At 41.5% G+C, this 17,253-nt stretch overlaps 1 protein-coding gene across 1 annotated transcript in view; it reads right to left on the reverse strand.

Annotated features, from left to right (window-relative positions):
* Positions 1-17,253, reverse strand: part of rab28 (RAB28, member RAS oncogene family) — a 30,451-nt gene that overhangs the window by 10,263 nt on the left and 2,935 nt on the right. Inside the window, exons 2-4 of the mRNA XM_041944300.1 lie at positions 14,251-14,347; positions 11,251-11,339; positions 9,161-9,290 (exon numbers count right to left, since the gene is read on the reverse strand). Coding sequence (XP_041800234.1) covers positions 9,161-9,290; positions 11,251-11,339; positions 14,251-14,347 — 316 coding nt within the window. The remainder of the gene's footprint in view (positions 1-9,160; positions 9,291-11,250; positions 11,340-14,250; positions 14,348-17,253) is intronic.

The following is a 17,253-nucleotide window of genomic DNA, read 5'->3' on the forward strand; positions in this document are numbered from 1 at the left end:
GTGTCTATGTGTCTGTGTGTGGTAGGAATGGTGGGGCGTGTGTGTGTTGTGAGACTTGGGGCTCTGAGGGGTCATATCACATTAAGTGAAAGTTACAGGGCTGAGCCTAATCAACCCCAGGGGAGAACCTATCACTTCCAACATTACCTCACACTGTGCCTTTAAGACCCTGTTAAGAGGGTTTGCCTCAGTTTCCCCTCAATGATGACCATGAGCCAATTCAGACTGTATAGTGAGGGCAAGGATTACCAAACCAAGTCCAACTCCTAATGAAATGACTTACAACTGTCTGAGCAAATTGTTCACCAGGCTCCACTAAGTTTGAAAAAAAAACAAAACTTTTCTGTAGTTCTGACATTGAGTGGAGTTTTGTGAGTCTCTACTGCTACATTCTTCGTGATTTGAAGCAGAAAAAGTGCCCTGGTTACTCACAGCAGCCTTTAACATGAATGCATCAGCCCAATGTCCATGTTGGACTGTATTTATTACAATTTATTGACATTTGTTACCAAACTTAAACCATTCACTCATAGTTGTGCTTTTATTCTAGAGTTGGCTGGTTGTCTCTGTCCATATATCAGAGTCATTGGTGTAATGTTTATCTCTAAAGCCATTCTGAACCAACATCTGCCACATCTCTGCAAACTCACTTGAGAGTCCATCTTGCATTCATTATCTCAGATCAGAAGACAGTTCCTTTTACTCTGCAAAAGGAATTTAAATAGAAGAATTTGACATCTCTCACTGGTTTCAAGACTATTGTAAATTCTATGGTAATGTAGATGACTCCTTTATTACTTGTTTCTGTTGCTCGTTGTAGTCTTAGTATTACCGGTTTTCAGGTATTGTTTTGTCTGCTGATTTGTGCGGTTTTATCCAAAACTTTTTGTGTCTGTGTTGACCAGGGCCTCCTTGTAGAAGAACTTGGGACTTAATTGGTTTAATATAGGTTGTCCACAGTTACTGTCCATACTAGTGGACCGATCAGCCTAATATTTTCAGTGCACATTTGTGACTGTATGGTCAAGGACCTCTCAAGGTTGCTGTGATTTCCAATTTTTTTCAAAACTTATTTTATTGACTGCTCTTTTTTATACCACCATTGACTGCTGATCTCATGTGGTGTGACTTGCCTCTTTACCGGCAGGTCACACCACATGAGATCAAAAACTGCTTCAGACACACCTGCTGGTAGTGATCTGAATCTGCATGTAAGCATAAATCATTAATCTGCCATCCACCCAAGTGTAAACCCACCATTTCATCATCCACTGATTTTTGGACAACTGTTTTGAAGCCTCGAGTGTGGCATTAGGGCCCAGAAGCTACCATATTTGGCCAAGAAGGTGGAGCTAAGGAGGATACACATTGCTGCACCTCTATCCTGATTGGATCTGACTGAGAACCTGAGGACTTGCTGTGATAGCAACCTGTCAGTCACAAGGTAGCCACACTCTAAAGCATACCTTGCTCTATGGTCTATTTTACTCTAAACGGGACCATAAGTTACAAAAACACTGTGTAACATAATCTATTTCTCATTGCAGTTAGTAGACTGTCTTACAAAACAATGTCATGGCCCCACCACCATCCTGAACTATGTCTAAAATGCCCAATAAAAAAATGATTGACATTTGGACACTTTGTCATCTAAGTTAATATTAAACTGCAGGAGTCTGAAAAAGGAGCAGAATAATTTTCCCTAAACATCTGATAGTGAACAGGTAAGATTAATTGCAAGTGACGTTTTATTTACCCTTAAATTTTCCGGTACCAGACACAGGGAAACCTTTACTAGCTTAAAAAGTCAGCGAAAGTATAATGAATCATTCTATGTGATGTCTGATTAAATTAGGCATTGATTTAACTTTCACAGCACAAGTGCCTAGTAAAACAAAATGACTAGAATTTATGTGAAGCATTTAAATGACTGGGTCCAACTGGTTTACATGACTTGGAGAGAGCTCATAAAAACTGAGCATTTTTAAATATGAAGGATGTGATAAGTCTCTATTTAAATGTCTGTATTAAAATATAGACAACATAATGTAAATGCAAACAATAACTACTTTCCCCCCCTTCAAAAAAGTACTGGATGTTTCCCAGTTTCGTTTTTGTTTCTGAAATACAGTATCACACAGAAGTGTCACTGAAAATGTTGTGTTTTCTTTACTCTTAGGCACTGTGCAGGTATTCAGAAGTCAAGTAACCATGCAAATGGCACTCTTGCACATTTCGTTAGACCTTAACAGTGTAGGTATTGTTTACAGGAGGCAATGTTTATTTTCTGAGGACTGGATCGTCTAAATTTAATGCAAAAGTACCTGAAACTGAAAATTATTTTAATATTGCATTTGGCTTTAATAGATCCTTACAATTGAGGAAATCATAATTCCTGCATCATTACAGTTGCATAATATTTCAGCAATCTGTAGCCAGTTCTATACTGCTATTGATGACGTTGCATAACTGGATGTATGAGAACTCAACTTGTGGAATAATTAGAAATAATTATCAGTATATTAAAGCTCGAGGGTAAGTTAATAATATTATCATGACTTTTCTGAGTGAGTACAGACAGATGAAGTGCTGTTAGTAGCCTGGTGTTGTCGAGGTGAGCGGGGCCCGTGCAGGAGTCCTCGGGGGGATCCTGACAGAGACAGAGCGCTCTTTGTACTGCGGCGCCCCTGCCCCGGTGGCCTGAAGCAGGCCAGGACCGTCAGGGGACTCGCTTTCCACTAGGTCAGAAGTGTTCTGTCGACAGCTCATTGATCACAGCTCATCTTGTCATTTGATCGTTCTTCATGAAACGACGTGCAGACACACGCACGTGCAAACACATGCTCATACACACACATGCATTCACACTTAAAAACATAATCAGATACTCCATGGCGGCTAGTAAAACAATGTGGTCTTCCTCCTGGTCAGGGAATGTAAAGCAGAGTGTCTAGCAGTAGCTCTACAGGCAGGGAGAGAGCTGGAGTGCCGGCTGTCACTGCTACAGTAAAACATGGGGCCGAGGGCCTTGCAGGCTGGGTTAACAGGCTCCCAGGACTCGTGAAAAGTGAACAAAAGGCCCAGTTCTGAGCCGACCGCACAAGACGCTGCCCGGGGTTTCACTGGCCATGTCCTCCAAGCTCTCCTGTCGCTGTTAAACTAAGTGGTCTTTTATGGGCGAGCAGTAATACATGCCTCTGCGAGCCGGCAGCACAACTATGAGCTATAATAATTATACGGAGCACAGGGGAGCTTTCGTAATTGTACGCATCGCATCACTATAAGTCTATCTATAATTATAAAGTCTTCCTATGAGCAATGATGCATTCAACTGGCCTACATACTCAACTTCAAGCCACAGCAGTGAACTGTTGGATGGAAAGTGAGTTCTCCTCACGACTGCCTGAGCAAACACTGAGGCAGGAACAGGGTGCAAAGACAGTGATGTAATATTTCACACCACAAAAAAGTAGATTTAGCAAAAAAGGAGGGAAAAGTTATGTTGATGTTTCACATGTATTTATAATATATGCCTGTGGATCCAGATCAATCGGTTATTTACCCAACCCTGTGTCAGCAAGGCCCCTTTCCAGGAATTCCTCCATATCAATGTTGTGGAGCAGCGGAGAAATAAAGTACAGCCTGAGCGTGATGAGGGTTCCAGGCTGCACTCAGGTCAGGTGGCTAAGCTGTGCTGTGCAACTCAAATGGCCCATGACTTACCACACAAGAAGGTATGAGAAGACTGATCATCTACTGCATGTGCAACAATATTTGCTTTATGGATGGCTAAAATGAATGAGGACTTTCCATGTTTCGACAGGCATGAGAGTCAAGAGGGATGAGAGTGGGGACCAGAGCTGGGTCAAACAGTTGTTACAATTAATGTTAGCATTTAGTCCATTTAGCAAGGAGTACCAGGTTGGCACTCGTTGCATTGCTCTGTGTGGGAACGACCACCAATCAGCCACCTGAGTAGGCTTAAACAAACCTTAGAAAGTATTTCTTAATCACACGTCTCAGCATCTGCAGCTGTGATTTTACACCGACTTATCAGCCGCAGTGTAATACAGCTGTAATTCTTCATTCATCCCTCCATATCCTTGTTGTAACCTGAATCTCTATTTCCCATCTTTTCCAGACGTACAGAAAGACAGCAGGCTACAGTCAGTGCGGTTACTGAGACAATTTGATACACATGTCTGTTCTGACCCTTTACCTTCAATAAAATGTGAAGAGAAACAGGAAACACTGGATTTGCTGTAAACTGTAAACATTCCAGATCTTAACCCAACCATACACCATGCCTTACTGTGTCTATATACTGTATATATAATGTTTTACAGTGTCGAATCTGCGGTCGCGCTACCCACAGTGCAAAACAGACACTGCTGACGTGTTCATCCCTTCTATCTGGGGAGGGGTGAGGGTGCCAGGGTAAGAGTACTGGGCTTTTGTCCCACCACATGTCTATTGTGGCTAAACCTTTCCCTTGGGGGCAATTAGGACCTTTTAGTTTGTTGTAAGAGGACCTAAGTACGAGTGGGTTGAGCCAGGAAAAACATTTTTGAGCTAAACCAAAAACAGAAGCGCATTGAGCTCCTCTGCGCTCCTGGACTTCTGAGCATCTCTCTATTAAGAAATGTGCAGGCCTGCACTGAACAGACAGGAACTGTGGCAGCTTTACAGGGGCAGGGAGGTGACGGGGGTGAAAGAGCTGTGGAGGGGGAAGGCTTCAACTCCACCTGAGACCTTGCCAAGAGGCCAAACAGCTCAAGACCAACAATGTTGGTGGCAAGGACATGCTTCATGAGAATCAAGAGTTAGGAGAGATCCATGTTTCGCTTTAATTTTCACATGGCTGAATGGAAAACTGGGGAGAGAGAAGTGCGACGGGTAACGGTATGCGGTGAGATCTGCCGTAGCGTGCAGAAAGCAAACACATGCATGTTGTTTAACACAACAGAGACACGGAGCCAATGAAAAGACATTACTGTAAGTAAAAGCAGCTATAGCAGAAGTGTTAGTCTACACATGTGAAAGATAAGCGTTAAGAGTAGGTCTAAGTGTGCGACTGAAAGAGTTAATGTTTGCACAGGGATGAAAATGAATGTGCATGTGTGTTTGAGAGATGGTGCAAGATAGGGAGTCAGAGGAGAAAGGAAGAGGAAAAAGAAACAGAGCAGAAGAGAAAGACAGGTAAGATGTAATTGAGTGTACAGATTGTCTTCATGCGGGGACTTTATCTCCCTACAGAAGGGAACGTTTCCCATGGCAGGCCTGAGTGGATCGTCAGTGAACAGTGTTAGAACCTCAGAGCAAAAAGCCATGAATGATGAGGAGGGGTTAAGAGAACTGAACCCATTTAAGTCACCCAAATAAGGGCTGTACAAGCCCATGATGGATGCTCCGGAGTTCCTGAGGGAGAGAGCGCTAGCAATGGGAAGGGTGATGGGTGGGGAGCAAGCAGGGGTCCTGTGATCCCCACTTAATAAAAACAAATTGGCTTGATAAACGACACAAGCTTAACGTCTACAGAGAAATATGTGTTCTGATGTCGCACAGTAACGTAAGACATTTTAAAATGGTGATGGCCTCATTCAATGATTATATGCGTATGTTACAACACACAACATTTTTTAAAATATGAATTAGGACTGCTAACAGTGTACAACATTTTTTCTATCAGTAACTTATGACAATCTCTGATCTAAAAGGCAAACAGTCACAAACAGGCCAAAAGCAGCTGGTATTAAGCAAAGAGCAACAAAATTGATCCTTGGAAGAGCTTTCAAAACACACTGCACTTATTAGTCTACTAAAAATGAAACACTTGAGTGGTGAGGAGATGACTGCACAACAAGCCAACATTTTTCTTGAGAGGTTCCTGTGTACCATACGGTGTTACACTGGGCTGCGCTGTAATAAACAGTTATAGTATGTTTAGACAGACCAAGAGCTTAGCATTCTTCCATTACCCGTGTGTTCCCAGAAACTCAAGTGTGTCGCTTTACCTCAGCGCACGTTTCTGTCTGTGTGTCTGTGTGTGCGCGGTCGTGCAGTTGCATAAATAATTGTGTGTCCTCAATAAAACATTTCATTGGCTTCCTCTCTGAATTGTTACAAGTGGTACCATTATTTAACACGAGGCTCTGGGCAGCATGTTGAGGGCATGGGGGTGCAGCACGCTGGTGCTTAACAAGCGCACTTAACCCCAGCCGGCCATGCTAGGCCAGAAGAAAGGAAAGGTTGTTCCCTAGCAGGGACATGGCACAGGAGGGCAGTCAGGCCAGGGTAAAGAGAGGAGGGGACAGCATCATTAATGAACCAGTCTGGTCCATAGGCTCAATTACCCTACACTGGGTAAAGAAGACAGTGTTCAAATTAAAGTAGAAGGCAGGCACAGGAAATTTAAGCTCAATGTATACAGTGCCACATGTCCTGTTAATAAGGCAAACAGAGTCGCATTTGATTGTAGCCTCGGTGTTGACTCTACGTTAAAAAGAACTTAATATTTTACAATACTGTCACAGATCTTTTTGCAGATGTAAAAAATCTTTCAGCTGCAAATACATAACTATGCTCTAGCCAGCAACTAAAGTCAGAACCACTATGCACATGACATCTCCAGCCTGTGTTCACCTTAAGTTTATCCAAGTGGAAATACTAAAAAAAAATCAGAGTGATGAAACATCACAATCTCCCCTAAGAAAATCCTCAGAGACATAAATCTGTGGTGTTTTTATAAGCTCCTTGTTATGTCTGTACTTCTATTTCGGTTGTCACAAACATGTTGCCTCACTCAGTCCAACATCATGGGAACCATTTAAAAGAGATCTAAACTCCGCTCCCTGAAGAATGCTGTGTATTCATATGCTCCGCTTATTGTTGATGTTTGCCAACTATTCAAGTTGGAGAAAAAACAAAAATGCTACAATGCAAAAAGTGAAATCTAAGTCAGATGAGATATCTTAAATCAAGACAATATACATATATTTTGTCTATCAAGAAAAGCTTTTTGTCCTTGATTATTTTAATAAAATATATAATAACTTCTTACTGCAATTTTATTACTAGTTCTGAGCAACGTAATGCTTGAAACTATAATTTCCTGAATTATAAATTTTTTTGGTCAACACTGATAAACACAAAACTGCTTTTGGCAAAGTCAAAATTTCTTTGTATCCAGATGTATGTACTTGTTTTTAGTTTGGCTGTACTACTATTAAGATAACTGTGGGGTCATTGAGACTAGATATTTTTAGTTGTTTAAAAAAAGCTTGGTAAGTCAAATTTTTTTCTGTTATTTTTTTCTGTTCTGTTGGCAGATATATTTTCGCTTACTTCAAGTTATGTTTGCCCCATTTTATAGCTTTTTTTCCTGTTTTTAAGAGCTGAGTTTTTGCAGTGTACAGTACTTAAAATGGTTAGCTCTTCAGAGAAAAAAAAAGATGAAAAAGTTAAACAAAAATGTACGTGTGGACATTTTCAGCTAGATAGCTAAACTCTCTTCAAGCTCCCTGAAAAAAGTCCATGGGAGGGTTCAGGGATTCATAAAGTCTCGCAAGGTAATTGATTGCTCCTTGCGGGGCAATCTGTGTGGGATTTTGTTTTTCTTTTTTCAGCCTATAGGAACAGAAAAATACACATGGGCCATTCTCAGCAATAGAGCCATTAGGGGGGGAATGACGAGTGTAGGGGTGAGGAGCGTGACAGCGAGATGAACACTACTTAAATATTACTGTACACACACTCACCCACACACCCAAAACCTAGCCTAAATACAGAGGCGCCCACCGTTAAAGCCGGGGCATTAGGAGATGCAACGGATGCAAAGACAAGAGAATCTGCTCTAGACAGGCGAATTAAACCGTGACCTGTGGTCCCTGTTGAGTAACATTAGCGAAAGCTTCCTGTGTGCAGGCACCACTCTGTTGACTGTTCATCATCGCCTGGGAAGGTGGACAGTCGCCATTACACACACACACACCGACGCCCCACTTTACAATAACATGGCGGCAGCCATGACTCCACATCTGTCAAGGGGATGTTTAAAAGAGTCATCATTATTACTCTTTATTTTGGAGATGGGTGGATGGGAGCAGGCTGATAGGAGGAGGGTCGTCTGGTTAACGTCGAGTTCATCTCCTTAACCAACGACTTGGGACAGGAGCGCAGGCTCGGGCTGGGGGTGGGGGGGCAGACAGGTTCTGGTTGGGAGGGGGGGCACAGATAAGCAGTGCCCGAGGTCCATTGGCCCAGTGATCTTAAATCATCGTCAGTCACTCCCCAGAGTTCACAAACATCAGCATTCCCATCGCTCCAAAACCTCACTCTCTTATCGACTGGCTTATCACACCTATCAGTTATCTGGCGCTCTAACAAACACGTCTGCTGCCATCAAACACTCACTCCCTCCATGCACAAACACTGACACGCAAACTGAAAAATGCCTTAGGGTGATATGAATAGAGAAAGACTCAGTCCAACAAATATAAGATGACCTAATTTCATTTGCAGCTACTTACAACTCTGATTCCAAAAACCTTACTGTGCAACATAAATAAAACAGAATGTAATCGTTTGCTAATCCTTTTGGACATTTACTCAATTGAAAACAGTACAAAGTATACAGTACAGTATATAGTATACAATATATTTAATCTTTGACCTCATCAAGTTCATTGATTTTTCTAAATATCTGCTTTTCCTGAATTTGATGCAGCAACACGTTTCAAAAAACTCCAAAAACACCTGTTTGGAACATTCAACAGGTAAACAGGTGATAGTATCATGATTGGGTATGAAAGGAGCATCCTGGAAAGGCTCAGTCATTCACAAGCGAGGATGGAGCGAGGTTCAGCACTTCGTGAACACATGATTGGATAAAGTATGTTACCGAATGGGACACTACTACAGGAACACTTTGTAAAACTGTTGTCGATAAACACAGTTCATTCACAAATGATTGTGTTCTGTTTTTATTTATGTTTCACACAGCATCCCAACTTTTTTGGAATCAGGGTTTGTAGTAGAATTAAAAATAAAGCAATTTCCAAACTTGACATACTGCAAAAGTTTTAGTACTGTAATGCTTCTTCCCTACTGAAAGGCAGGGAGCTCATGAGTGTCTGTGTGTTTATGTATGTGTAATTCTCACCTTTGTTTCCAATCAAGGAGACAACAGGCTGGATATCAGATTCCTCGTTGGCCTTCTTCACCATGCTGAACCAATCCTCCAGATTCTCAAAGCTCTGGTGGTTGGTAATATCGTAGACCAGGAGAACCCCCTGCAAAACAACAGGAACAACACAGGCCTCAGACTTTCATTTTAGCAGCTCAGCTTTACATTCCCTTACTGGGAGATACTGGATTTGAGTACACAGCTTAATTTATTCACCTCGTCATTCTTATTAACATGAGTAAGATTGAGAGAGCAAGGGAACAGTAGGTGGCACTGCTCCTCTTCTTAGCATGGGGGACAGATGCACATATAAGGGGACACACTCACTCACACATAATCTGAGGGAGGTTGAGTACTATTATCATACAAAGTAAGAATGTGTGAATTCATATTGGTTCTGTTTTAAATGTGGTTTGTACATTCACAGTTTTGGGAGCATAGGCCAGAATTTTGTGCCGAATGGAGGTGAGGTTATCTACTATCTAAGCTAATGAATGAAGGCTGTTTACCTTAAGACATTTTCCTCCTCCCCGTGTAAGCCTCAACACTGTAATGCATGGCAGAAACACTCATGCAACAACACCAGAGCCATGCTTGAGCAAACACTCAGGCCAGAAGGGGCCGTTCACACGAACACATAAATTAATCGAAGAGTAAACACAGGTACAAGAGCTGCTGGCATAATTAAAGACAAATAATCACATAGCTCAACTATCGATATCACTGCTTAAATGTTTGCTGGAAATTAACGTGAGCCAAGGTAAATACTCCACTCTACTTTTACTGCATGATGCAACACGACTGAAGGGGTGTCTGTTGCTTTTTGTTCGGCAGACACGCACTGTCACAACACGCAAGGTCAGTGACGACAGCTTAGGCCTCTGACAATTACTGCAAGTCTCTCCGAACAGCCATGATTGATTACAGGACGCACAGCGCTGAACAATAGGTGTGAAAGTCCCGTACGGCGCTGACGAGAAACTCCCTAAGCAAAGTGCCGTAATGTGCATGACATTTTGCTTGTGAGGAAGAGAGACAGTAAGGGAAGTGCTGCAGACATGGATAAAATGCAGACTATTAGGACACTGTTTAGAGTAGGGCACAGAAAACACCAAAAAAACATGTCACTTGCACTATTTTTAAAGTCAGCCAGATTCATGGAATGGAAAAGAAACCAATATTTGTGTAGCTTCTATAGACAAACACGACAAAAGTGCGTTTGCATATACTGTACTTGGTATATGGTGACAAGTTTCCTGTCTGTGGCTGAATGTTAGAGCTTGTGCTGCAGTACAGGTCTCAGATCAGACAAACCACAGTTTTTAAGTAGGCCTCTTCATACAAGGAACACTCTGGAGGTGACAGATAGTGCTTGTCTACAGCAACACACAGCTACAGCTACCCGTGGACGATGCTGTTGTTGGCGCACGTACAAACGCGTGGTACGCACTGACACAAATGGCAGTGTTTGCAGAGAGCTCAGCTGTCGTTTTAATGAACACATTGTTGAGTTTTCCACAGGGCAAGCACTACATGAGAGTAAATAGTTCAATTACTAGTTTATGTTTCCCCACATATCTTCGTATTTGAGCTGAGTACTATCAAAAACTGGGCATTGCTTTTAATCATTTCAGTTTAAACCTCTTTAAATTCCAAATAAACTAGAATAATTTTCCATCTTGAAGAATGATTTTTTCACTGCTGACAGTATTGATCTACAGTGTGTTGTATTATCAACAACAAACTATAAAAAAGTAGAGATACGCTGATTTTTAAAGCTCTTATGACCTGCTATGCTTACTGTGAATCCAAATTTATTATGATTTGGCTACAAAGGGAGGGAGTGGCAGGCCCTGAATGAAGCTGCTGCTTGGTTGGTTTGTACGTTGACGCATTTCCTACCCTTCCTGAGGCTACTGGAGTGAACGACAGTATGTCTTTTTTAGCTTCATGTTGGAGGATCGAAAGACTGCAGCGCAAACTGCAGATGTATATATGATTGTTAGGCAGAATAAAAAGTAGCAACAGAGGATTTAGTGTGAATTTGTGTGTGTGTTTTGCCTTACATGAGCTCCGTATACATATTTGTCCAGCATTTTCCCTCCTAACGTTTGACCTCCAATGTCCCACACCTGCAGGGTCACGTTCAAATTGCCTGCAGTGGAGAAAAGAGACAGAATTACCTCCAATATCGAAAAGGACTAACATTTAAATTATAACAACTGTGTATAAAGGGGGCATAGATGTTTCAGAGTTTATATTCCCACTTTCTTTTCTTTAAAATGTTTCCCTCTGATAATCAACTAAATAGAAAAAAAACTTGTGGGTTTCCACTCCAGATGTTTTTGTTCTTTTTAATCATTAACTTGTTTGTTTGAACAAAGCTATAATCCTGAGGAAATAACGAGTCAGCTGTAACTGGTGCCTGTATTTTGGCTGAGCAATTTCTACAATAAAAGCCAACGTTGTTGATGTACATAATGGAAACAATAAATCAGTGATTAATCTTTCATGCTATGTTCTCTTGTCTGGCAGGTCACCCACACCTCACATCCAAGAATATCCAACCCAGAGATTGAGGGGGATGAATAGGTACGCTTACCCTCTAATTTAAACATTCTCTATACCCTGGCAGTAAAAAAAATGACTTCTTATTAGTCTGGGAAGAGCTGTTTGTATTGTTCCATATCCTGCCAAGTTAGAAAAGTGAGGAGAATTATGTGCTGTGAAGGAAAATAGCAATAATTAAACACAAAATAAGAGGAAAAGTCCTTCTGCCTGTAGAGAGAAAAAGAAGGAGTGAATGAGAGGGAGGGAGAGAAAGACAGGCATAAAAACCAAATCCAAATGAATATTTTCTTCCTCTGGAAAATGAAAGGGGTGGTTGAAAAAAAAAAAGTCAAAAAAGGAGGAGGAGGGAGGACCAGACAGCGAGGAGTTTATGTTGGTGTGATGAGGGCCCTGCGCTGGGCTGGAGCGGCGATGGGGAGCAGAGCGTACGCTGTGGACACGGCTGGACGACTCAACCCCTTCATAAGTCCCCTTTTTAAAGCAGGGGAAGGAAACGCTGAGGTTCACAGTCACTACATCTAGACTATACAGTGTCAATGTAAAGCTACATTGAGGAGTGCAATGAATAACGGTTCTTTGGTGTTATAAAGAGCCATCCCCACCCATCCACCATGCTTGGACACAAGCTTTATTTATGTTTCAAAGATTCACGCTGACTCATCAGTGCTGACATTTTTCTGCTTGTGCTTTGCAAGAAGTAGAAACTATGACTTTGAGCTCAATGGACAAACCTTAAAACTGATAACAAGGTCAGAAAAAAAAGCACTTTGATGACATAACTGTCCTCTCAGCGTGACGTGAAGTGGATGCAGACAAATCCACTTCAGAAAGTTGGAGCTTGACAGAATTTATCAAGTAAACGTCACCTCCAGTCAATCCCCTTCACCGCGTGTACCTCATTGGTTTGGCAGAGACATCTGGAAGAGGTATTGTTATAAAAAGCACACACAGAGGAGGCTGTTGTGTGCCAGTCGGCCTCGCCTCACCTCTCCCTGCGTTGGAAAATGTACATTAAGTTTGACAAGCTGGGCCTTCATGGTGAGAGGGGCCAATGCTGGCTATAGGCTACTCTCCCCCCTGCTGCAAAAGACCCTTACAGCCCCATAGAGACCCGGAGAGCCACACAACCTCTCCAATACAAGGCAGAGAGGGGGTCCTAACGAAGTTTGGGACCACCCAGCTTGCGAGCCACCCTCCTCTTCATCAGCTCATCAACACCCAATTCCCCAGAAAATGGCCCATTTAACAACTCCAGTGTTGGACCCAATGTTGTTGCTGCCCCAGTGATACAGACGCATACGTGTGCTACATTTAGGTTACAGTTTGAAAACCTGATTGTCTCAGGAAAGAAACTCACTGGAAAGAAAAGTCAAACGATTAACAGCATTTGTTCGAGTTCGTATTAAGGACCTGAGCCCAGCCTGTGCTTATGGTTGGCTCTTTTCATCCCAAGTCCACCACAGCATTTTTGGGGGTTTAGTTCTCCTAAGTCTCATAAGCTGAAACTGACACAAAATCAAAATAGAGTCCTTCAGCCAACTCACAAATCAGCGTAACTTTTACTTTTAGCACTTAATTTGCCCTTGCTTAATGTTGTTTTATTAGTAATGAAAGAATGGAGGCACTTTGCAGATTTCTGGAGCTTAGGCCTTGGCAGAGTTTTAGAAATGCCATTTAAAATGCTGAAAATCCCCATTTCACATGGTAGGAAGTAAAAATGGAGTGCTTTCGTCTAAATATAGCATTAGTCAATAAACATTTATTTTAACAGATCTGAAGGGGATACAGAGTGTGGCTTTATGTCTGTGGGTTGAGCATAAACAAATAAGAACATGAATGTTTTATGTGGTTCAGGACAAAGATCAGTTGAACTCGGGGATCAGCGATATGGATATAAAACGTTAATGTATTTACTCTGTGCTGTGCCCACAGAATTATGAGCAAGGCTCGCCCGTTTTGACATAAGCTGTCCATTGGCCTTGTGGAGTCAGAAAAAAAAGTGTGCTGTTTGCTCTGGAGAGAAGAGCCTTCAGAGTGAATAAGCCTGAGAAGTGGCAGACACTCTACAATGAGGAGCTACCAGAAAAGACACATTCAGCTCCCGAGTTAACCTGAAGGACAAACTCTGCCTGGAAAAGGTAGGACAAGAAAATATGAACACTACCAGAAAATCTGAGCAATAAAAATATGACAGAAAGTATTGGTGGAATAACAGGCCTCTCTGTCAGACTTTGAATTAATATTCTGGATCTTTAACACTGATAATGTTAAGTACACACAAACATCCAAAATCTTAAGGTCAATATTAGAGTACTACAAACAACCACTAACAGTTAAGCCACTATGTCTAAGTACAATCTTGCCAAACACATATCTCCAGTATTTTATTGAATTAACAAGTCTGCATTCTGCCGCTACCCGCCTGTGCAACACACGTGTCTGTGCTGAGTTTCCAAACAAGTGAGCCCTCCCAAAAGATTATGAAGGTGTCTCACCTGGAAGGCTTATTCTCTTCAGAAAGAAATCCAGGCCGATGGTTTGTTTGTACTGCTTCCCAAAGGCCTCCTGCGCAAACCTGGTGGCGAGTGATGTCTGAAACAGAGAGACAAAAGGGAAAGACAAGGAGAGTGAGTGCCTGAACACCTCTGCAGCGATATACAGGACTGAAAGTGTGTCAGTTGAAGCAGTTAAGTGTTTTTTAAAAGAAAATGCTTTCAGGATGAAAGAGAAACATTGATTCAATGTGTAATTTTTGCCGAATAAACAGTTTTCACACATACATGCACAACATGGATAATCAAAATCACAACATGGGGCAAAATGTAAGATGCTGCAAAACTCCTTCCAGAGACAATATACACTTTATTAAAGAACTTCCTGATAAAGGGATATTTCGGTGGTGAGCAAAAGTAGAAAAACTCACCAAATTCCAAAGAAGGCTTTTTACAATATATTTTTTGCAAATTTCAAAAAAATAAAATAAAATTACAAAGGTATAATTTATCATATCACAACACTTCTCTTTGATTCTTTTCCACATTCATTAGCAATGCAACCTTAAGTACGTTTAATTTCATCATTAAAAATCCTTTTTTAACACCTTCAGAAACTTCATGATTGACTGGAAGGCACGCTGATGTAACTGTCTGCCTCCTCTGCTGTCTCACTACTCAGCCACGGTTCTGACAGTGAAAATCAACGTGAATTACAAAAACAGGTGCCGGAGTATGTGTCATGTCTCCGGACTGCAGACCTAATAATTGCCACAAATTATAAAACCTCCATCACTGTCACTATTGTGTTTGAGGAGGAAAAAAAATAGCATGTTAGGGGCTCTCCTGAAATCCATGGGAATTCATAGTGCAGACTTGACGTGCCAAGTTTAATTCATTTTGATGGATGAGGATAGGAAAAAAAATGAAGTGCTGAATGTCTATTAGCTATCTTTAGAGCTGTGTGCTTACATAAACACAACAGAGAAGTGAAGCAATGGGATTCCCTGAGTGTTCATGTGGCAGCAAATGCATCTTAATGTGGTACTTGACAATCACTGCGGGTTAGAGGATTTAAAACTAAATTCCTTCTTTCAGTCCACTAAGCTTTCACTTGAGCCTACGTCCTTATCTACCAACATTCATGCTCAGGCAGTTTAGGTTTGGCCAAATAATGTTTCAAATAAGACTGCATTTTTTTCAAATTACTCTAGAGAAACAATGTAATATTATCAGGAAAACCCTTTTCATGATTTACCTAAATCTACTTGAAGTAATCCAGAGTCTATTTAGCTTGATTTGTCATTGTAGAAGCCACCTTTAATGTCAAAACTTCATGTTTTTCCCATCTTGGATTTCAAATGTAAACTTTTAAACCTACTGAATGTGTAACCCTGACCTTTTCCAATGGTTTTCTTGATTAACATATCCATGGAGGTGCAGAATAAAGTTATGTCCACCTAATTTCACCTTTAGTTTACTAACCTACAGACTTTTTTCATCTCAGCCTGCAGAGCATGTGACAGGCTCAAGAGTGACTGAAAAATTACCAGAGGTGACTGACGCAACAAGGAGAAAATCGGCCATTTAAGTAGCCCAAACAATCACTGACAACACAGGAATAACAAGCTCAGACAGCAAAAATGTATTCCACATGCTCACGTTGGCCTAGTCGGCCATTTGTCTTGGCATTCCAGTAGCTTGGCTCTACTCCCTCAACGTAGTCCTTTTTTTCCAACGTACAATTGGAACTAACCAGCGAATGTAAAAGCTGGCGTAATCCTGACACTCCAACAGAGAACAGCATAGGGTCACCAATGATACCAATGCCGGGAAATGGGGGAAGTTCTACTGAAACAAGAGACTGCGAGAGAGGGAAAAAATATGGCAAGCTGACTTTATCCATGTGATGCAACTCATATGAGAGATGCAGTGCATTTCTGCAGCATCTCATCAAAACTGGCTCTTTATTCCTCTTAAATAGTTAAGACAGATGTTGGTATTCTGATTAAGAGACCAATTGTAAATAACATGGCTGGGATGCCAAATCCATGAATGTACAGGACCTGTACTTCAAGCTCCCTTTTACTCTATGGGTAAAAGAACAGCAAATATTCATAAAAACTGAGTGGTCTATAGCTCAGGTTGAAAAATAGACCTATGTGTAAGTTAGGCCCAGCACCTGAAGAGCCTGGCTAAATGTGAGACTCCATATTTTAAAAACATCTTGCTCAGGTGGACAAGCCTTCCCACATCTCCCTATATTTCTGAATGGACAACCAACCACAAGCAAAAATACCACCGAAAGTGCTGTCCAAGAAAAACTGATCTGATTGCAATTTGCTGAGCAAATTGACATTAATAAGGGGGGAAACGGCATTCAAGATGTCAGTCAGTGGTGCCTGCTCAAAATGGGGGGCAGGGCTCCTGTTTTCTGCCCAAAACAGACAAGCAGGTAAGTCATTCAGACAGTGACGAGCTGACACCTGGCAGCAGAGTGAGGTGGGTTATTAATGTAGCGTATCTACTGGGAACTGAGTTGTGTGTGTTCTCTGCCCCACCTCCCCCAAAAGAAAATGTCGACTTTCCAGAATGAGAACATTCATTTTTCTCATTGGGTCTCACCATTACTGCTACATTCATTTTCTGTCTCCCAGAGGAAGGAGAGATTAGTTACGAAAGGGGATGTGTAGTTGAAAAGCACTTGACGTCTCTGCCTTACATTCATAGTCATTCATTCGGGGACTCCAGATGCAGTGAAGAAGAAACATAGCTGAATTGTCATGACAACCTCCTTGCTTTGCTGCAAATGATTGTTTGGTGTGACTGGGAAAAAAATTCCCCTGTTGAGGATGGAAGTTAGACCTCCTTAATCTACATCTTTGAATTGATTTTAATGGACATACTGAATGATCCAGTCGTTTTGAATAACAGCAGTCCTGAAACATAGATTTAGCAAAGACAGAGACAAAAAGGTAGATTTGCTCACAGCTCAGACATTCATAA

This window comes from Chelmon rostratus, chromosome 9, assembly GCF_017976325.1.
Source record: "Chelmon rostratus isolate fCheRos1 chromosome 9, fCheRos1.pri, whole genome shotgun sequence".
Classification (NCBI taxonomy): domain Eukaryota; kingdom Metazoa; phylum Chordata; class Actinopteri; order Chaetodontiformes; family Chaetodontidae; genus Chelmon; species Chelmon rostratus.